This window comes from Siphateles boraxobius, unplaced genomic scaffold (genome assembly GCF_051911475.1).
Source record: "Siphateles boraxobius isolate OS27281-9 unplaced genomic scaffold, OSU_SipBor_1 18, whole genome shotgun sequence".
In the NCBI taxonomy this organism is placed as follows: Eukaryota; Metazoa; Chordata; class Actinopteri; order Cypriniformes; family Leuciscidae; genus Siphateles; species Siphateles boraxobius.
Window position 1 is genome coordinate 3419152 of NW_027508788.1, and position 23616 is coordinate 3442767.

Genomic DNA, 23616 nt, shown 5'->3' on the forward strand with positions numbered 1-23616 from the left:
CGGACATTTTTTTGTTTAACAATAAAATCTGTTATGCAGTCGAAAAAACTCTGAATCTTGAGGAGCTTTTTAAAAGGTAAAAATGACAAAACAAATGCTCCCTTCTTTGAAGCTGCTGACGGTAGTAGCGCGTGTGTTTGTGTGTGTATAAACGTCGTCATGGCAGCAGCGCCTAGCTTTTTTTAAACTCAAATATTTTCTTGGACACATAAATGTTCATATATGTTGCAGGCATAGGCTATATTGTGTTCTCAGATAAGTCAAATAAGTTATATGTTTAGATATATGTCATGCTATTTAAAATATAAGTAAGTTACATATATCAGAATCAGAAAGAGCTTTATTGCCAAGTGTGCTTGCACACACAAGGAATTTGTTTTGGTACTGAGGCTTCCAGTGGACATATACAAATACAACATGAAACATAATACTACAAATTATAAGAATAAAAAATAAAAATATAAATATGACCATATTTATATGACCACATTAATTTTTTGTATGAGCAGAACGTACAAAATATATTTCAGGGTTAGTGGACTTGGTAACAAATAATAGTAGCCTAATAAATGTGTAAAGTTGCATAAAATGGAAATACTCAATAAAGCAAGAAAAAAACTACCTCAAATGTGTATTAAATGATTGGATTAACTGTGCTGTTGTCCAGTAACTCCATTTGGAATTTTCACCCCAAAATGGCGGCCGCGCTACCGAAGCGCCACCTAGTGGCCGTTTCCAAAATAGCATCAGAGTTTCGCCTCTTTTGTTGTAGCCCCGCCCCTTTTCAGCGCTGCGCTCGATGTCTTTTGTCTTCCGGTCTGTATTTTCACAGTGATCCTGCGTATTTATGAATGAACGGCTCGTTTTAAAATCTTCCCGGTCTAACGTTACTGACATTTGTTAAGACATCTGCTTTAAACATTACAATCCTCATGATAACTTTCGTTAACTTTAAATTAAGTAAATCCACTTAAAAAGCGAATTACTTCTGGACAGCAATGAAATATACAGAGCAACCGCAAAAACGGAAGTTCAAAGACAATATTCCAAAGATGGCGGCGCCCTTGTTTCGCTGATCCCAGTCACGTGACCCCTAGCCGCGTGTCAGCCATTTTGATGGAATACATCCGTCAGCTACTCAGTGGCAATGGATCTATTTTTAGGGGTGGGCCACCCCTAATAATAGATCCATTGCCATGGGTAATATATATTATTAGTATATTATACTAATAATATAATTACATAAAAACATTTTGACAGTGGGCTACAGTGTGTTAGGTAAATGCATTTACCAGTAACGTTACTGACCTTGAAGCTAACTGAGCAGTTCCACGGCTCTCTTATCTACTCTTTACTACTACTTTAATACTGTTTCTATCTAATGTTGGTAGTTTTTTTTTTCACTGCTACAAAAAAAAATGTAGTCAACCCATACACGTTAGAACCGTGAAAAAAATGCACAATAGTTCTATCATAAAGGGCGACAGCTAAACGTTTGATTAACAAATGATTTTCTGTTTAAAGCAAAAAAAATAAAAAATAATAATAATTATATATATATATATATATATATTTTTTTTAATATATATATGTCGTAAAATTGGGAGCCTGATGTGTCCGGCTAAGACACGCTTATGTTATGCTGGATGGTAGTGCACACAAACATTGCGGATTTCTATGGCAACAGTGGATTTATAACATTTGATCCCAAAACTCAGAGAAATCATTCATTAGCCTTCGAGGGGACAACTTACCTGATCCAAAATGAACACTGCAAAGCTGTGTTGAGTTGGACTGTGTTGAGTTGGAAGCCAAACAGTAACACCGCCATCAGCGTTTTGCCTGTTTATTGCCGCCAACCACTTGTTTCTCCGTTTTGTTTCTTTTGGCATACGGTATAAACATATTCCTTTTGTATGATCACGTTTCTGATTGCATCCAACTGCACAGCATCGCTCGGGCATGATAGAAATATTTTGCGACGAGCTGTATTATCACCGGCGGTATAGCATTATCTATTCTGTCAAAATGGCTGCTCCAAATGGCGTGACGTCCCTATACCATAGACCAGGGGTGTCCAAACTCTGTCCTGGAGTGCCACTTTCCTGCAGAGTTTAGTTCCAACTTGCCTCAACACACCTGTTTGTAAGTTTTTAGCATGCATAATGACCTTCAACAGCTAATCAAGACCTTGATTAGCTGTTTAAGGTGTGTTTAATTGGGGTTGGAGCTAAACTCTGCAGGACAGTGGCCCTCCAGGACCGAGTTTGGACACCCCTGCCATAGACTGTAAAAAAAGAGCCGTTACTAGCTGCCTTCCACATCTGCTGCAAGACACCATTTTATTTGATTCTCATTTTGAGGAACCAATATCGATTATTAAATCCCAAGAAGCGATTTTTGGTCTATGCTGTTTTCAGTTGATTAATGAAAAAAATAAGTCCCTTTCATATATATATATATATATATATAAAGTCTTTGACAAAATTCATGCCTCCCATCCAATATATCCATGGCCTGACTTACCAAAAGGGTTGGTTGGACTGCAGCCCATGGGCCCCGCCTTTACCTGTTTACTTTAGGGCTGTCCAACTGCGTTCCTCATTACGTTGTGCGTCAACTCTGATTGTATTCTTATGAAAGAAGAATGTCATATATACACATAGGATGGCTTCAGGGTGAGTAAATCGTGGGCTAATTTTCATTTTTGGGTGAACTATCCCTTAAGTTTGAACAAGGTGCAGGAAACCTGTGCTTTTCATCCATATCATGATATTACGATGAGTTAGTTACTTCAAAAGAAAGCAGTGACAGGAAGTATTGAACAAACAAATTTTTACACAGCCACTGAAAATAGACGGAGAGTAAAAGATTAACCTTGGGATTAAAAAAATCAATATCAGGATTTTTCAAATGAAGATCACAATCTCCTCTGAGATATTCATAAAAGCATCATAAAAAATTGTTCTGATGCACCTGTGCCATTATTCAGCTGTGAAGCTGTTGGAATTACCATATTACTGTAAACGTGAGCTCAGGCTAATGAATCCAGTGAACACAATCCTTTCTGAACATCATGTATTGCACGTCATGTTTGTTATTGGACACGCCCCAGGGGTCCTTCATGCGCGTTGGAAGCCTCCCCCAATGACAATCCGAACCTCTAATGGTGCAAGTGTCATTGGCTGTCCAGTGTGCACTGAGGGTCAGAGTAAGGATGTGCGCATCAGCAGTCATATGATGTTTATGTGACAGAACAGTTCTTGACAGCATGAAGGTTAAGCTCAGTCATCAAGACCTATTTTTATCAAAAAGTCATACTGAGGTAGTTCCAAACATATGAATTTAGCGTTTCAAGTGGTTTTGGGTGATGGAAGTGAACAACGGAAATGTTGTACAGTCATTTAAGTAAGAACTCTTCAAAGCAGAAACCTCCTTCAGGCTCTTGTGTCAAAGTCTTCCTCCAACACCAAAACACATTGTGTCCTTGATCTGTGAACATAAGAGATGTGGAAAGTATAGGGCGCACTTGATCACATAGGCTTAGACGATCAGGGTGACAAATAATGACAGCAGGGCTTTGAAGCGCTGAGCTTCACAGGTCACAGAACAGAGCAGTGTCTTCTGGGGCTGACAGCTGATCTGAGAGAGGCTGTTTCTGTATCAGTGATGAGAAGACTCCATCTCTGCTACGGAACTGTCCACCGACACAGTGGTGGCTATAGTGTGTAACATCCAGGTAGCTCTGCTCATACTGTGTCTGATATTTACCTCCAGTCGGGAGAGCGTCCTGGTACGCAGGAAATGTACAACAGAATTTAATGAAGAATACTGTTTACATATTTCACCCACGGATTAGGCAACATGGTTTGTCTCAATCTGAATTGTGCAGCTTTTTGTCTGAAAGAGGAATCTTAATACAAAATGCATATGAAAATATATAGAGAAAAAAAACAGTAGATTGAGATCATGAATGTTTAATAAATACATATTAAATATCCATACAAGTTTTTGTATTTTTTTTTAACGTCAGAATATATATGTGTATATGTATTTTTATTTATTCATGCATTTATTTTTATGTATTTATTTACTTTTTACAGTTTTTAGTGAATTTGTAATTGCTGTCGTCCTGGTCTTTACTGTGCCTCAGTCTACCTCACCAAGCTCAACAGTTGCTCCATCTTTGCTATTTCCACCTCTGGCCCAGTCGGCAACTCCTGACCCTTCTTGTCCTGCAGAGCAAAAGAGAAAAATGAAGAGAATGAGTTGAGTCAGCTGCTGTTAGTGAGAGAACTGACCCAGGGTTGCCAGTAACAATCACAAACACTTCTCAGTGTGAAGCTCTCATTTAAATGTTTCCATCTCGACTGGCTGAGGTAATGAGAGGGGTGTTAGCAAGGTGTTATTTCCTCTGTGTGCTGTAGCGAACTCACTCTAATCTCACATGACATTTGTCTGACATTAGTATTGCTGACCATACCAACAGCGTAATTAACTAAACCAAACCAGACCGGACCAGCTTCTCAACAGAGAAATTCAGTTCCTGTCAATCATTAGGCAAAATTTAAGCAATCATGAGTCTGATAATCACTGCAAGAACATCTGCTAAATTTGCTCTGCAGAATGCTAATGTTCAGATATCCACAGAGCTGTAGTGGAAGGATCTTCCATGAGCTCTAATAAGTAGCTCAAGGTTACAGATATTCATAGAATCCATCAAATCCTAACCAGGGAGCGCTGTTAGGGAAAAAAATTTGAGAGAGTGAGTTAAGTCAATCAAAGGGACTTAAGCATTTAGGGAAAGATAGGATGTTTTTTACTCCAGATAAATGCTAGTCTTTGCCTTAGTTTCTGTTTGAATTCAACAGAGGAAATAATATGACAGGCAAAAAAAAAGACATTCAGACTGTCTTTAATAAACTTTATGAAATATGAAATATGAAAATAATAAACTTTATTTCACCTAAAAAGCACCTTTAAAAGTTAAATCTCTAAGCGCTTCACAAAAATAAAAGAGAAATAACAATATAAAAGAAAATCATTCATAAAAGAGAAGTAGATTCAAAATATACAATACAAATATAAAATGTTATCAAAAGAGTTTCAGAAGTAAATGGTATAGTAAAAAAATTAGTTAAAGTAATCAAATAAAATCTATCCTAAAAAAGTACTTTGATGGAAGCTTTAAAAATAGGCAAGGCAAGTTTTATTTATATAGAACATTTCATACACAATGGTAATTCAAAGTGCTTTACATAGAAGAAATTAAAATAATCAAAAGAAATCAGAATAATTGAAACAAAATAAAATACAGTGCAAACAGTCGGACGGACAGTTGCACAGTGCTCATTCAGTAAATGCACAGCAAAACAGATGTGTTTTGAGTCTGGATTTGAATGTGTCTACTGTAGGAGCACATCTGATCTCTTCTGGAAGCTGGTTCCAGCTGCGGCTGGCTTAGTAGCTAAAAGCAGACTCGCCATGCTTAGAGTGAACCCTTGGTATTTCTAGCTGATGTGATCCTAAGAGTGAACCCTTGGTATTTCTAGCTGATGTGATCCTAATGATCTGAGTGATCTGTTGGGTTTATATTCAGTGAGCATATCTGCAATGTATTGAGGTCCTAGGCCATTGAATGATTTATATACCATTTATATTTATATGTATATATATTATATACCAATACTTTAAAATCAATCCTATATGTAACTGACATACATCCAGATAAAAATACTTACAGATTCCGCTTGCCTAAGAGTTTCATAGTCTTGGAGCAAATGAAGAGAAGGCCCTCTCACCCATAGATCTTAAACGGGTCGGTGGGACAGTTAAAAGACCAGCTTCAGAGGAGCGGAGATCACACGTTGGGATGTACGGGATTAAAATTTCTGACAACTATTGTGGAGCCAGGCCATGCAAAGCCTTTTGAATAAGCATGAGAATTTTAAAATCAACACAAAACCTGACAGGGAGCCAGTGTAAGGACTCCAAAATAGGAGTGATGTGATCCCTATTCTATTCCTTTTGAAACCCCGGCAAGTAGAGCGTTGCAATAATTAATGTGAAAAAATACAAAAATGTGAATTAATTTTTCAGCCACCGGAAATGACAACATAGGACGTAGTCTGGCAACGTTTCTACGGTTAAAAAAGATGTTTTGACTGTATTCTGGATATGAGGATCAAAAGTTAAATCAGCATCAAATATCACCCCCCAATTTTTTTTGGAACTCTAAATTAGAGCCATCCACATTTAAAGTTAAAGACCCAGCTTTACGTAGCGGGTGGGGTGAACCAATGAGTATAACCTCAGTCTTGTCACTGTTTAGACAAAGACATTTTCGAGATATCCAATTTTTTTATAAGACAGAAAGGCAACAGCCACATTATCATCAGGTTTTGAATGTATGTAATGTATCATCTGCGTAAAAATTAAAGTTAAGACCAAGTAATCTTAAAAGTTGACCAAGTGGAAAAATGTAAATGCAAAAGAGTAAAGGGCCTAAAATTGATCCTTGAGAAACACCAGATTGCACCACACCAACCTCAGACCTGCAACCACCCATAACAACAAACTGCTTTCGATCCGAAAGGTATGACTTAAACCAGTTTAGTTCAGTATCAGAAACACCAAAGACAGTCTTTTAGGGGTTAATTAAAAGAGAGTGACCTACTGTGTCAAAAGCAGCACTGAGATCAAGAAGGGTCAAAATTGAAAGACAGCCAGAATCCGAAGCAATTAACAAATCATTCGTGACCTTTACTAATGCAGTTTCAGTGCTGTGGAATTTATGGAAGCCAGATTGAAGGGGTTCAAAAATATTGTTTGCAGTAAGCAACAATTTGCTCTAAAAGTTTAGCAAGGAAAGGAAGATTGGAAATGGGTCGAAAGTTATTAAGATTATTAAAGTCTGTGTTAGATTTTTTAGGTACAGGGGTTACAGCAGCAATATTAAATTTATAATACTCAAAACAACAGGACATAGAGAAGCAAAACATGACGGAAACAGACAAGTCATCAACAATCAACAATGGAAGTGGCAGCTTTCATTTGTGAAACCTCATTGCTAAGAGAATGAATGTCCAGTGTAGAGAAATTTGAGAGAGAGATACCTGAAAAATCTGAAGTATTTAAAGGAGAGAAACAGACGGAGGAGTAGTGATTATGCATTTACGAATACACTCAATCTTCGAGCTGAAGAAATAAAGGAACTTATTACAAATGTCAGTAGGGACATTTGAGAGACTGTCATATTTGAGCAGTTTGTTAATGGAATGAAACAATTGTCTAGGGTTATTGATATCATTAGCTTAAAAAAATGACGTATACACAAATCTAATATTTTTGTTCAGCAAGGGTGCATAAATTTATCAAAAGTGACATGCAGTAAAGACATTTATAAAGTTACAAAAAATATATATTTCAGATAAACGCTATTCTTTTGAAGTTTGTTCATCAAAGAATCCTGAAAATATTTATCACAGTTTCCCCAAAAATATTAAGCAGCACAGATAATAATAAGAAACATTTCTTGAGCATTCAATCAGCATATTAGAATGATTTCTGAAGGATCATGTACACTGAAGACTGGAGTAATGGATTCTGATATAAATATATTTAAAAAAATAGTAAACAGTTATTTTAAATTCTGCATTTATTTAACAATATTTCAGTTTTTACTGTATTTTTGATAAAATAAATGCAGGCATTGTGAGCATAAGAGACCTCTTCAAAAACATCTTATACAAAAAAACAAAAACAAAATCTTAGCGAGCCCAAACTTTGCAACAGTAGTGTAGATTTGGTACCTGAATTATTCATTTGACTTTGTTCACTCTGGAATCACTGCAAAGCTTCAAGGACCTTCAGTCATATAATTTATTTCTCTGCATCTATTTGTTCTGAAAGCCCTTTTCCCACAGTACATTCTAACTGATTTGCATCTGGAATGACTATGTTTTATTGCCTGGCAAACAAATGATATTTAAATTTATGTTCAATACACTACGTTAATGTGTTCCCGAAACATTCTCATCAAATGTCACTTAGCTAAACTGAGGCGTTCAGTAACTGGGTTGAACTGCAGTGGGTTGTGTGTGTGTTGTAAATTCATGTCTGAAGCAGTTACAAAGATCCAGATATAGCAATTCCGCACATGAAGCATTCAGCACAGCAGTGATTGAAACAGCACTGATCAATTAAGCATGTGATTTCATTGGAGGCCTATACATAATATTAGTGCATCACTTACCTTAGGCTTCTTGCGGAGGTTTGGCGAGAGCTTGAGGCTGATGACATGGCCGCGGTCATCGCCCACGATGATAATGGGATGGACAGGGTTGAATTCGATTTTCACAGGCCTTTTCTTCCTTGACACCACTATTTGTTGGCAGACAGCCTCATATTTGTTGACACTGAGGTCGAACACATGAACCTGAGAAAGAAATAGAAGGGGAGTAGGAAGTTGTAGTCTTTGTCATTAATGTAGTATCAGTTTATGTTTTTATGTTTTCAGTGTGAAGCAGACATTAGCACCTCTATAATGTATTCTCTTGCTTTGGCTCTGAGTGTCAGCAAGCAAGATAATATATGTAAAATTTAAATAAAAATGTATACATAATTTACAATTAATACATATAAAGTATATTTGCGGTTGTGCATCTGTCACATTTAGAATGACTTGAGGAAGACAGAGGGAAGTCCAAATCAAGCCAGATCAGGTAGGATTACATTTAAAGTCAATATCAGAGCAATAGAGCAGATGGTAGCACACATGCTCATGACACATGCTCGTTGTCATTATGCAACAGTTCAAATTAGGCCTCTGTTATGTCCTGAACCCTTTTCTCTTTGTTCTTTTACAAAAATTAGGCTAAAAAAACGTTTTGTTTTTTAATCTTTATTTACTTTCTTATTTACTTACAACAGACGCTCCTTTAGTTTCCATGGGAGGATAGATATCTACTATTTTAAGAGCAGGAAAGTACTATTTTTGATTGCACTAATGATCACAATAACAGTTATTTAGTTTCTGGCGGGACCTGACTGACATTTAACTTTTGGTTTTATGTTTTATTTTTATTTTTTATTGAGTATGTATGTTTTACTCGCACAAGCAGAGTGTGAGTGTGCGTGTGTGCTGCAGCTTGATGCAGTCAAGCGCCGTTGGAAAGACGTCCCACTGTCTTCTACCTGCTACTGTGTTTCATTAGCAATCATTATCATGAAAAATGTGCTTTAAAGGACAATTCCGGCCAAAAATGAACCTAGGAGTAAATAACACATGGGTACAGAGTCGACCGTTCTCTGGGATGCATTTTCATGATAATTGAATGTACCCAGTTTTAGCTTTAGTTTTAGTTTGACCACAGATGAGCTTATAACGCTAGTATATAGGGCATAGAATAAGTAAAAATAAAAATCGCTAGCCAACACCACTAACAAGGCTCAAAATAGCCCCACACTAACTTGGAAGCATAATGAGGGTCCCTACCTGCAAATCGAAGCAGTAAAAACTTTGTTAATGTACAGAGAGTTTAATAAGAAGGTACTTTATAAAGTCAGTACACTTCGCGTATACAAGCAGGAGCCATCTTTGGAAAACAGTCTCGACCAGTCGAACCACGAACGCCGTGCTACGTGAGCTGAACTGTGACTGTCGACCAGCACGTAGCACGGCGTTCGTGGTTATACTTTATAAAGTATCTTCTTATTAAACTGTCGGTACATTTACAAAGTTCTCAATGCTTCGGTTTGCAGGTAGAGACCCTAATTATGCTACCGTGTTAGTGTGGGGTTATTTTGAGCCTTGTTAGTGGTGTTAACTTGTGATTTTTATTTTTACTTATTCTATGCCCTATATACAAGCGTTATAAGTATATAGGTGATGCAGACTGCCATCTACTGGTGGAACAAATTACATTTGGCTCCTACACACCGGCCCCATAATTGTAAGAATGTAAATTCACAATTAAACAACATATACATAGGGAGCCATAAATGTCCTTGTATGTGAATTCCAATTCTGCTTCAGTGCTCAGCTTCTAGTAGTAAACAGATTTTGGACACAGGCCAATCCAACTGTCCTGTTTTTTTCTTCAGTTGGACTGATCAAACAAATCCATTTTTATCAGGATAGGTTTTAATTACTCTTCCCATCAACCAGGAGCCGCGAGGAGCTACAGGATCCATGATAGCAACAATATCTCCTACGGTAAAGCTACTTGTAAATGGGGGTAAATCGGGTAAAACTCTCTCTGCTGGCAAGTCAGACATTTTTTGCTCTCCCACCTTTCCTTGAAGGCGACGACATATGACACAGTCAGAGATTATTTTCCGACAAGCAGAATCAGCGTTAGTTATCCAGTAACGCTTACGCAGAAATGCCATCATATAATTTCTTCCTGCATGGCCCAATTGCTGATGCACGTGCTTCAAGATAAGTTGAGAAACAGCCTGATCTTTAGACAATATAACTGGACGTCTTTCTTCCTCAGGCATGGCAGCCTTAGCAAGTCTACCTCCTACTCTCAAAAGACCATTTTCCAGCACTGGATCAAGCCGAAAGATGTCACTCTTTTTCTTGACAGTAGCCCCTGCCTTCAATGCAATAATCTCATCAGAAAATCTCTCTTGTTGACAATACTGAATGATAACAGTTTCCGCTCTCATGAGATCATCAGCAGTCAATGTTTTGCCATCCATTTTAGCCTTCATCTTTCTTGTTGCATGAGATCTATTATCTTCATTTTTTGGAACGTCCTTTGCACAAGTAGATGCCTGTAAAGCCTTCCTCTGTTTCACAAGCTGCATAAGCATTTCCTTGATCTTGAGCATCCATGCTACAGAGGTTTTACGTCTTGCAAAATCAGAAAAATAGCTGAAGAACTGCCTGGTAGGAGACTTTGAAACCTGACAGGCAAAGGCCTGTGCAGTGTATTCCACCTTAACTTCCTGGTCATCGGTAGGTATTGATAACAGATTCATGTTGGACTTGGGCCATTCTTCTTCTTTCAAAAGAAAATCAGGTCCCTTAAGCCATCTCTCACATGCTAAAAACTCTTCAGCACCAAGACCCCTAGATGCCTCATCCGCCGTATTCAAACTCGACTTTATGTGCCTCCATTGCACAACAGCTGTTGAGTCTCTTATGACAGCCACTCTATTTGCTACAAAGGTGTGGAACTGCTTGGTTTCATTTTGAATAGATCTCAGTACAGTCATGCTGTCTGTCCAGAATACAGATGGATCCAAATGAATCTGCAACTCCCTTTTTAGCATTCTATCAACCCGTACAGCGAGAACAGCAGCTGTGAGTTCCAACCTCGGGATTGATATCTGTTTTAATGGAGCAACTCTTCATTTTCCTAAAATAAATGCCACTACTACTTTTTTCACTATTTACCAACCTCAAGTATGACACGGTCCCATAGCCATTTTCACTGGCGTCAGAGAAGTGGTGAAGCTGAGCGTGTTTGGATGGACCAAAGTGATTGGGCTTTACACAACGGTCTACTTTCAGTGCTGATATACAGTGCAATTTAGCCAGCCATCTTGTCCATCGCTGAGAGAAGACCTGTGGAATCTTATCATCCCAGCCAACGTTGCACTTGCACATTTCTTGGAGCACCTGTTTTACAGGCAGAGTAAATGGGGAAAGAAACCCCAAGGGGTCATATATGGAACTAACCACAGACAACATGCCACGTCTTGTGTGAGGATGCTCCTTTATGGATAAGCTAAAGGTAAATTTATCCTTTTCAGTGCACCAATGCAAACCGAGTACTCGTTCCATTGGAAGATCATCTTTATCCAAGTCAAGCTCTTTAATTACCTTTGATCTCTATTCCTCTGGAACGACATTACAACACGACTATTACTCAACCATTTTGACAGCTGAAATCCTCCCTTTGCACAATCAGCAATGAGATTCTGAGCCAAATGGAGTGCTTCAGCTTCTGTAGGCAAAGATGTTAAGCAGTCATCCATATAAAAGTTCTGAAGTATTGTATTCAGAACACAAGGATCAAAGTGAGCTTGATGGTCATGTGCGATCCTCCTCAATGCATAATTAGCACAGCTAGGTGAGGACACTGCCCCAAAAAGATGAACTTTCATCCTATATTCCATAGCGTTCTGTGTAACATCACCACTAGGATACCACAAAAAACGCAGAAAGTCCAAATGTTTCTGAGAAACCTTTACCTGATGAAACATGGCTTTTATATCAGCTATTAAAGCAACAGGCTCCTGTCTGAATCTTGTGAGAACTCCCAGCAGAGAATTGGTGAGATAGGGACCCTGCAGCAGCTGACCATTCAGAGAGATTCCTTTAAACACTGCACCACAATAGAACAATACTCTTAGAGTTTTCTTTTTCAGATGATACACACTGTGGTGTGGTATGTACCAAATCTTACCATCTTCTCGTTTCAACTGGTGAGGTGGCAGTACCTCTGCATATCCTTTGTCAATAACGTCAGACAGAAAAGATGTATACTCCTGCTGATATTCTCGATTTCTATTAAACTTCCTTTGTAGACCCAGAACACGCTGTTCTGCAACACTACGGTTGTTTGGCATGATAACATCAGGAGACTTAAAAGGTAAGTCAATACAATAATTACCCTCCTCAAACTTGATTGTGGTTTCCATTATTTCCATGAACTGTTGGTCATTTTTGGACATGGTAACATCATTGTCTGACAGTTTCTCGCAGTAAACGCATTGCCATGCACTGAACTACTTTCAATAAGATCGACATCATCCTTTTCGCTTGTGAATTCATCATCATCATTCATTTCTCCAATGACGCTTATTGCGCACACATGCGCGTTCCCTTTAATGCACGTTCAATAAGCCACAAAGCGAAGATAATAATACTGAACAAAGTGAGATCCACTTCAACACAACATGCAACAAGCTGAAAGTATTGTTGATTGTAGAAGAACATAATCATTCGGACTCAGGCCGCGATTCAAACTTCTTCCTGTATCAGATCTCATAATGTGATGAATATCGCTCAAAGAAGAAGTTCACTCACTGCCGTTTCGTAGAGCTTCTGAGAATTTCTCCCCATGTACAAGCTTGAAGCATAAACACTCTGTTCAGTTTTAGACTAAAGACTGCAACACATCAGGTAAGCGATCCACAACCCAGTAGTAGTCACTCACTCTGCCATATGCGCCAGTCAAACCCTTTTTCATTCACAGAATTCCACCGTCCATTCCAATGCACAAGAAACTCAATTCCAAACGATACCCCCTTAGTCCGAGAGAGGTTCTTACTTGTGTAGTGGCTTTCCTTAAGCCCAGGACAGGTGGAAAGGTGTTCTTCACACATAAAACACTGCACACAGCGATATCCGTTTGAACAGTTGTCCATTTGAGATGTTACAGAGGTTTTACATTGCATTACTTTCTATGGTAAGAACCATAGATTCCCACCACCTGTCCCTTCTGATTCAACCCAACTCAGTTTAAATACCATGTGATGGAACAGGTGTTGCTTTCACCTGCACCACTGATGCACACTGCCATCTAGTGGTGGAACAAATTACATTTGGCTCCTACAGTGTTTGTATTAGAGGGGTCGGTTGGCTGTTTACCTTTCTATCAGTGGTGATAGCAGCAAAGACAGTGGAGGAGTATGGAGCCCAGGCCACATCTGTCACATCAGCTCTCAGATCAAAGGTGAACACAGGAGACCTGGAAGAGACAAGTATTGTTACTGGAATAGTAGAATACTTCAGATAAGCTACTATTCGGTCAAAACAATATAACAGTGAGACATCTTTAAAAACCTCATCAGGACTTCCCCGGGCAAGACTGTCACAATCAGTAAGAAAAAAGAGAAGGGGGTCTGAATCAATAGTTCCACATAATTCAAATGAAAGAAGTCTTCTTCTCATTTTGAGGTGACAGATGAATTTATCTCCTGGCATTTGTCTGAGCACCAGACCTGGCAATACTCTTCATATCACTGCCCATGTCTGAGCAGGGAGCCGCCTGCCACTCTCTTAGAGCTGTTAACATGAGACTAAGGTGATCAACTGTCAACTTAACAGATCAAATAACACATTTATTTTAGTAAGGGAAAATTAATATACATGGAAAGTTATATATATTTATTCCTGTGATGGCAAAGCTGAATTTTCAGTGGCCATGACTCTAGTATTCAGTGTTATATGATACTTCAGAAATCAATCTAATATGCTGATTTTGTGCTCAAGTAAGATTTGTTAGTCAGTTGAAACGGTTATACTACCACCACGTATTTTTGTGGAAGCTGTGATACATTTTTTTTCTAGATTATTTGATGAGGGAAAAAAACATTTATTTGAAATAGAAATCTTCTGTAACATTATACATTTCTTTACTAGAGATCAATTTAATGCATACTTGCTGAGTTCAACTATTTCTTTCTTTCAAGAAAATAAAACTTTTGAATGGTAATGTAAGTGCATTAACAATACAACAAGCTTCTAAACAACTTGCCCCAGACTTTCATTGTAAATGCAGTCATGTAAACAATCTGTATTTGATTTCACAAACTGAGGGGCAAGTCAAAATAGTTGTCTGTGGTGTCACAGGATGCTGAAAAGTCTACTGTAAAATCTATTCGGTCAACTTGTAATATATGAACACACTTCTAATTGCTTATCCAGATTTTTTTAATGCAAGAGTGACATAGTCATTTGTAAATTGAATGTGTCTGTCTACTAACACATACACAAAATGTGCAGTCAAGAGAAAGATTCATTCATTATTATTAACTCAAAGGTGTCTTTTTGCGGAACAGAGACAGTCTAATTGATTTGTCAAATTTACAATTAAGACATTTTAAATTAAGACAACTGAAGGATAAGCTTTAGAGGTGGAAAAGGCTGCTGTAGATATAGTGCTACAGGGAATAAGTGCTCATACTTAATTCTCTCATCCCAAATTTTCACCATCCAGTCCAAGCCGCAGGAGATGAAGACGTTGGAATAGAAGGGATTCCACCTCACACACTGCACACTCATAAGGAAGTGTGCATCATACGCATCTAGGAAAGTGCTAGAAATGTATTTAGAACCCTGTGAGTGAAATACAAACACAAAAAATCATTATTGGTAAAATTAAATTACCATGAAAAAAATAATGTTTTATACAACAACACTCTTTCTCCTGTTATACTGCTTAATTATCTGTTGGTGAAAAGTGATCCACATAATTTTTTTTGTTTTGTTTGTTTTGTATGGAGGACCAAACCTGCAGAAATTAAAAATGAATAAATTAATAAATAAACAAATAAATATGCGAATAAATGTAAAAATAAATAAATAAATGACTATTTATACTTTTATTTCCCTATTTATGTATAATTATATTTTTCCATATTTATTTATTTTCAATTTTATTTATTTCACATTTATATATGTATTTATGTCTACATTTATTTATTTATACATTTATTTATTTATGCATTTATTTATTTATATATTTATTTATTTATACATTTATTGCTCTAGTATGCTAATGAGGGGGGCGTGTTTTACCTAAGACATAGCAAACGATCTCATAGTGGCAGTCATAGACATCATATAGATAGACGCCCTATCGACCACTACTGCCTATTGGCGCGGACGAGCCGTGGGGCCGCCATCTTAAACCGGTCACCCGCTCCGCTCAGTGTAATCTGTTTGGCAGGTGCAATGAGCTGCCAGCCCATTTAATCAATCATATCTCACTGAATACCGAACTGATTTTCAAGCGGGTTTTTTTGCTGCAAAGGTCATACACGTAGCTACGATACAGGACACATTGAATATTTTGTTCACAAAATACAACTAATAGTACGGTAATGTTAAATGTTAAATCTTACTTGTGTAAAGTAATCCCCGAGTGATGGTCCGCCGATTTGAGCAGGAATATACTGCACAGTGCTCTGAAATCTACTGCTGCTATGCAACGCAAATAGGAGTATGACCTGCTTAATATGGCGGCCGCATTTCTTGCGCCACAGCGGCCAATAGGGCATCTAGTCTCTATATGATATCTATGGTGGCAGTGCTGAAGCATTGAGGCCACAGTGACACCTTGTGGTGTGACCAAACAATTTGCAAGAGGTTTGTGGACGTGACTTTACATGTCACGCAGGAAATAAAGCCAAAATCTTATAACACGGTTTATGTCCTTTAATATGCCCTAACTGTATATAGCTATATAGGTTTACCATACATAGGCCTACTCTTTATTCCGGACATGGCCATAAAACATCAGCAGGTCGGGATTTCTAAAATGTCTGGGCAAACATGAACAGATAATCCGCAGATAACAGACACGGAAGCGCGTTCAAATGATCCACTATTAACCAAATTTTATGACATGCATTGTAGATCCGTACATAGAAGCTAACTGCATTTTTAATGTAGCCTATCTTCCAAAAAAAATTTTGACAGCAACAAACTTTTCCATAAAGAGGTGATATTTCCGCTATAAATTGATTTCCTGGGGCATTTTAAAAAAACCTTATTATAGGCTATATGCATCATCATGTAGCCTATAAGTCCTTAAGTTTAACTGATCAATTCAGTTAATAAGGCACTACTATCACCAGTAAAATCAGTTTCAACAAAATCCATCTTCACACTGCAGATGTGGGACTGACGCTGACTCTGAATGGCATTAGATATTATTTACACAGACTGTTAATGCAGAGGAGCCATGGATGCATTTACAGTGCAATTACAGTTGCGTAAACAATGTTATGAGATTCATTTTTTAATATAATATTTTGAATATTAAAATATTTAATGATAGAATCGATGAAATTATACTTTTAAGTATGAAACTAAAACAGCCAGTAGGCCACCGTCTTAACGAGTGAGTTCAATCATTAATTCAGACGATTCGTTCAAATAGGCTACTGATTCGTTCAGTAAGAAAACACCACGTGTTGCTTAGAGTCGCATCGGTTCTGTGGAGTTTGGAACTTTTTTTCTTTTTCTGAAGAAACAGCAAAAAATAAAGAAATAGTAGCCTATTTTTCAACACTCTTCCCGTGTGCTAGTGTATCATATTATGTTATATAATAAAATTATCACATACATAGGCTTTTTTACACCATTTTTAATTGGGCAATTATTTATTAATTTTGTTGTTTGCGAGGTGGCGGAACAAAGTTTTTTTTTTTGAGAAATAAACCAATTTACATACAAAATAGGCATTGAACAAACAATAGGCTATTAACAAAATTGTATTTTTTTACAATTCTCAAAAGGCCGACATAGTTGCAAATTACAATAAAGCAATGAAGTCTCAAATCATATTTACAACCATGAAAGGCAAGGAAGAGAAAATAAATGAATGACTTAAAATATTATAATTGTAATGTTGTAATACTATAATGTTGTTCTTTCAATTATTTAAATTATAATATTTTTAATTCATTTATTTATTTTCTCTTTATTTACCTTATTTACCTCTTTATGGAAAAGTTTGTTGCTGTCAACATTGTTTTTGGAAAATAGGCCACATTAAAAATGCAGTTAGCTTCTGTGTACGGATCTACAATGCATGTCATAAAATGTGGTTAATGGTGGATAATTTTGACGCGCTTCCGTGTCAAGTATATACAGTTAGGGCATATTAAAGGACATAAACCGTGTTATAAGATTCTAAGTCATTTATTTCCTGTGACACCTGTAAAGTCACGTCCACAAACCTCTTGCAAATTGTTTGGTCACACCACAAGGTGTCACTGTGGCCTCAATGCTTCAGCACTGCCACTCTGAGATCGATTGCTATGTCTTAGGTAAAACAAGCCCCCCTCATTAGCATACTAGAGCAATAAATCTATAAATAAATAAATGTATAAATAAATAAATGTATAAATAAATAAATGTAGACATAAATACATATATACATAAATAAATGTGAAAATAAATACAATTGAAAATAAATAAATGCATAAATAAATAAATGAAAAAATAAATAAATGTGGAAAAAATATAATTATACATAAATAAGGAAATAAAAGTATAAATAGTCATTTATTTATTTATTTTTACATTTATTCGCATATTTATTTGTTTATTTATTCATTTATTAATTTCTGCAGGTTTGGTCCTCCATAGTTTTGTGCTGCTCTGGAGATTGTTCGATCCACCAAGCACGACCCATCAAGTTTAAAGCATAAATCCTGCAGCATCTGTTTAGCAACTTTTTTAACCTTATCTTTATTAAAAATATATACGTGTACATAATATATATAAAACTTAAAAAAGAAAATCTGCAAGCATCTGTTTAGCTTTAATGGCTGTTGCATGTCACATAGATACTTATTTTTTATAATTCATGCACATGGCAAATGTGTGTGTAAAAAGTAAATAAAGTAGAAAGTTTTCTTTTAAGGTCAGGGTGTGGGTTAAGGTTAGGTTACAGTATTGATGTTGGAGTCAGTAGCAGTGAAAATTTTAAAGAAGAACATAAGTTTTGCCTGTGATGTTTGTAATTTAGAACAAAACAAGTTTTACAGACCAGAGCGTGGTATGAGATAAGAAACAAAACTGTCAGGTCTGTAAAAAATATATAGTTTAAATGCTAAATGACTCAAGACTGCAGATGTTCACAGGGCATTTGTTAATGCGATATATACAGTATATATACTGTATATAAAAACAATGTTTGGCTGAATGATTGTATGACTGACCTTGGTGTAAATTATCATATTGGATGTGATGGTATACGACTGACCTTGTAAATTGTTCCAGATTGAGAGGCAACAAGGAAAAACCAGTCATATTGTTTATGAATGTCCAAAGATGTTCCAGCTAGAACCACAGAGAAAATATCTTCAGTGAGGATAATACATTGGTGCATGTGATTTTTACACCATTAGCACCTTTATTGCATTTGACATTTTAACTGTTTCTGTGTGATTTCTAAAAACAGATATGAACATAAATAGAGCTGTTAGAAGCTCCCTTGTATGTATGCGTTTATAACAAATAAAGTAAGGTGGTCCATCCATACCTGTAGCAATGACATCCCTAAGGTCATCAGGAACTTTGTCCGTGGCTGGGAGTTTGATGATGTCTGTGAAGACTAGTTCATGCTGAAATCCAAATGATTGGCATCAATTAACCTCTTACAATAATGACTTGTTTTAGAATCAACACTTAGATATTTCCTTCTGTACCTCTCTTAGTGTCCAAGACACCACTCGTCCATCAGCGGACACAGAGATGAAGTTGTGATTACTGTCCAAATGATCTTCCTGCCACTTTACCTGTAACGAAGACAATGAAACACAGAGCCAAGACTTTTTTTATCAACCAACAATCACAAAAACTATTCAAGCACTGAATTAAAATCTGTATTTGATTTTATTTAAATACATTACCATTCAAAAGATTGGGGTCGATAAGATATTTGAATGTTTAAAAAGCCTCTTATGCTCACCAAGGCTGCATTGATTTGATCAAAAGTACAGTTAAATATTATTATATTTAAATAGGCATCACTTCAGTGTCACACACATGATCCTTCAGAAATCAATATTAATATTAATTTGCTGATTTGGTGCTTGAGAAACATTTATTTTTATTATCAGTGTTGGAAACAGTTGTGCTGCTTATCAGTTGTTTGTGGAAACTATGATAAAAAAAAATTCAGGATTCTTTGATTAAAATAATCTGTCAGAAAAAAAAGTTTGAACAGTAGTGTATACAAGTATATTTAAAAAATAATAGTGCATACTGCAAAAACACAGTATACAGTACTGCATATAGTTCATATTACAGAACTAGTAAGAGTAGTATTCTATTCCGACCGTTGTATTGACCATACAGCTCCATTTTCATATCATAGGTAGTGATGGTTTACCGTTATTATTTTACCCATGACTCTATGGTCATATCCTCATCCATACCTGCATCACAGGGCCTTTGTGTTTCCCGGAGCTGGCTGTGCTTTTATAAATGGCCTGCTTACTCTTTTCCAGCAGGCTGTACACTGCGACACAGCCATTATTCAAACCCACAGCCACCAGGTCGGACAGTTGTTTGTGGATGTCTATGCACATTACGCCTGAGTCTGTGTTAAAGATGAATTCTGGGTAAGTGTGCATCTTCCGGGTGTAAAAGAGAAGCATGCCACCACGATCCTCGTGAGTATATCCATCTTGAGGGGTAAGATGAAACACACTTCAGAGTCTCTTACAAATGATTACTTGTCTAAGGTTTTCTCTCAGAGTAAATAGTAAACTTACATGACCCAAGACCAACAGCGAACAAATCATTGTATTCAGTACTCCTAAAAATTAACGAATACAAACGTCACTCAAAGAAGAGCTTCCTATTTTACTCAAAAAAACATTGTTTTAATAAAGTATGAAACTCACCAGCAGAGGGCAGTCACAGACAGACCTTTAGCTTTATCATACTGGAATTTCCAAAGCGGGAGAAGAGTGCCCTTCTCTCCTCGAAATTCATCAGCGGGATCCTCAAAGTACAGAAAATCTGTGATTGGGATATAAAACCGTTAAACATTTTTATTTGTTGTGTTTGTCCATCCGTCAGTAATCCAAAATAAAAGGTGTAGCAGTGAAAAGAAATGTTTTCTCTATATACCATCTGTAATGTCTTCATATATATTTTGAACCACTGCACGCTCCATCATCTTGACTGCATGAGCTAGTTGGGATATGTCATGTTTCTGGAAGCACAAGAGGGGATTTTTTCCCTTTAACTAACCTTTTAAACAAATCAATCACACTCTTGAACTAAATAAGACAAATCATTTTCTTGATCACTTTTGAACACAAGAAACATGGATAAATAATCATCACAACATCCTTATAATGTGACATTATGTTGACCACAGACCACAGGTTCTCTTCAGGTTTACACACTTTATACGTAAAATTCCGAAGACCTGAAGGCTCTGCAGAAGCCGGTGCCTCCTCCTACAGGACAAAAGACATGTTAAATCCATTGTGAAAGATATGTGACAAAGCATTAATTTTAACTGGATGAAAAGTCTGAACTAAATAAGACAATAAACATGTATAAATAATCATCCCAACATCACTATAATGTGACATTAGGTAGAGTGAGATCACAGGTCCGAAGGTTTACACACTTCGTCACTTGAATCCTGCCAGTACCAGTCTTCTCCCTTAGCTGTGCACTGTAAAAAATAATAATAATTGTTATTTTGTTTTACAGATATTTCCTGTAAATACGAAAAATGTCTAAAATTACAGAAATAGACTGTACATTTTCCAATGTAAAACAACATGAAAAACATTTAACTGTGAATAATCATAAAATGCAATTCTTTTTAAAGGAACTGTGTTTTTTCACATAAAAAATACTGTTAAGACATTGGCAAATTTATCAAAACTTCACAAAATATATATTTTTTTGTCTAATAGATGACCTGTTGTAGACCTTTTACTGTAATGAAGAGAGAGAAAGAAACATAGCAGCCCAGCCAACATTTATACACCTATTCTTAACCATAGACTGTAAAGAAAAGATTTTATTTTATTGTATGAAGCCGGCTTTTGCCAAATCATTTTTAGCTATTGTTACTCTGCGTGAACCGAGCAGTTGACTTGAATTAAGGGCGAGATGTATGTTTCTTTGTGGTTTTTGGTTTCTCACAAACTATCCTAAAATAATCAGTTTGTGAAAAAGAATCAGACTTCCCATCACTACTCTGACTGATCACACCTTGTTCTGCTGGGTTCAGTGTTGCATTATGAATTTCTTCTCATAATAGCATATCATAATATCATAGGCTAATCATACATTTTGTAAAAACAAAGTCCACCTGAGTCTCCTCGTCATACTCCCCGTCCTCCTCATCTAGGATAGGGCGTTCTTCCTTATTTTTATTTGTCTCCCGCCTCTTAAGTTCCTCTTGGTAAAAATCATAGATTTCTGACTGCAGAAAGAGCAGGTCATGCTAACATTGAACATGTCCGTATTCACAATAATACAAGCATAGTTCCGTTTTATGCAGGTATACCACAAAAGTTCCTCAAAATAATTTACCAGCAAGATTTTCTCACCCGACTGGTATTAGCTGAGAAGTTTGCATAAAGAGGCTTGGGTTTACAAGCTACGTCCTGCAAAACATAATTTAAAAAAGCAAAATGCAGTTGGTTATGCATAAACTGAAAATACAAAAAACCTACAAAGTCTTCTGGGCTCAACATTAAGCCTTGTCATGTGCTTGTCCTTTGGACAAGTACATCACTCCCTTTCTTAATTGTCAGAGTATTTTTGGTGGTGTAAATATAATTTATTCTGAAGCAATATTCTCATCAGTGTTCTATCTGAGTTTACATAGCCTACTTAAATCTGCATATTTGTGACATTTGCATTCACCCCAAGGCGTTATTTACCTTTATAAATTATAAATCTTTTTATTTCTTATTTCATTTTATTGGCCTTAGTAAATGAATGCATCCTCTTTCATATCACATTCTTACATTTAATCAATAAATTCATTTATAAGACACTATAGGGCTGTTCAATCAAATTAAATTATTTAAACTAAAAAATTACAAATGCAGTAAATAATGTTATGAGACTGATGTTTTAAATAAATGTTTGAATATACAAATAAAAGATGCAATGATGCTTTAAACATGAAACTCAACTGCCAATAGGTGGCGGCAAGTGACCGTCTAATGAGTGAGTCATTGAGTCATTCATTCAAACGATTCGTTTAAATGCCGAAACATTCAAAACGCAGGGCTGAATTTTTTCCTTCGGGACTATTTTCGTCGGTGAAATAGAACACAAACAGTCAATATTGTGTCTAAAAATGAAAGTAATTTACTATTAAATAAGTTAATTGTTATTTATTTCTTATTTATTGAACTATAAATTAAATGTAACATTTGCAATTGTGATGATATTCAGCAGAACAGCTCCCTTATTTGTGTTTTGTTAACTATATCATATGTTACAGATAAAAATAACTTCTTTTTTTTACCACAGTATGTTTATTGTGTGTGCTGTTATGCTATTTTGCTTTAATTTCTAGACGAAAGTCTCTCACTGAGACAGGCAGTCAGCCTCAACAATGCGACCTTGTTAGAAGAAATACACTAACGTTATCCCTTATCAATCGCTGTTTAGCTACATTTAATGTAATAAAAAATCTAAATCATTCTCGCGTTTCGATGCTTCTTAGTTATTTTTTGTCATTAAAGTTAAGTAAAATTCTCTTTCACTTGCCCCTTCAAAAAACCCACTTGTCCAAGACAAGCGTTAACGTTAGCCTAATCTAATGTCGTGCCCATCTATCTGCCTACAGTATTTTCGTTTGACTACAAATTTGCATTCGCTGTAATATCGTTAACATAACATACCGGTTCAGAATTGACTGCTTCTTTTTGAGGAACGGGCATTTTTCTTTTTTTCTTATTTTATCTTATAAATTTACCAAACAATTAGGCTACTGCTTTGAAACGGCTAACGGTTGTAACTGCCAGTGTTTGTTAGTCGTTGTCATGGCAGCGTGCGTGATGTCCATGCGCATAATAATATATTCGCCTCAAACCCAAGGTGCGTTCCATTCGACCGTAAGTGGACTGCGAGGTGGACTTCAC

General features: G+C 36.5%; 1 protein-coding gene across 1 annotated transcript; it reads right to left on the bottom strand.

Annotated features, from left to right (window-relative positions):
* Positions 1-4022: 4022 nt before the first annotated feature.
* On the bottom strand, positions 4023-23489 carry LOC143740804 (dynein axonemal intermediate chain 1-like). The gene is made up of 16 exons (XM_077232854.1): positions 23377-23489; positions 22066-22122; positions 21825-21938; positions 21129-21176; positions 20899-20952; positions 20618-20702; positions 20389-20506; positions 20257-20300; positions 19918-20168; positions 19186-19275; positions 19020-19101; positions 18741-18817; positions 14928-15079; positions 13610-13709; positions 8255-8437; positions 4023-4235 (listed from the first exon to the last, which is right to left on the bottom strand). The coding sequence occupies exons 1-16, from the start codon at positions 23413-23415 to the stop codon at positions 4155-4157; spliced, it is 1575 nt and encodes a 524-aa protein (XP_077088969.1). The 5' UTR covers positions 23416-23489; the 3' UTR covers positions 4023-4154.
* Between the last annotated feature and the right edge of the window lie 127 nt (positions 23490-23616).

Bases quoted from the DNA above. Each gene is read 5' to 3' on its own strand.
- LOC143740804 (XM_077232854.1), bottom strand. From the start codon at position 23,415: ATGCCCGTTCCTCAAAAAGAAGCAGTCAATTCTGAACCG. The intron at 22,123-23,376 runs GTATGTTATGTT...TATGTTTTGCAG, and splicing joins AAGCAGTCAATTCTGAACCG to GACGTAGCTTGTAAACCCAA. The intron at 8,438-13,609 runs GTAAACAGCCAA...TTTCTTTCTCAG, and splicing joins CTATCACCACTGATAGAAAG to GTTCATGTGTTCGACCTCAG.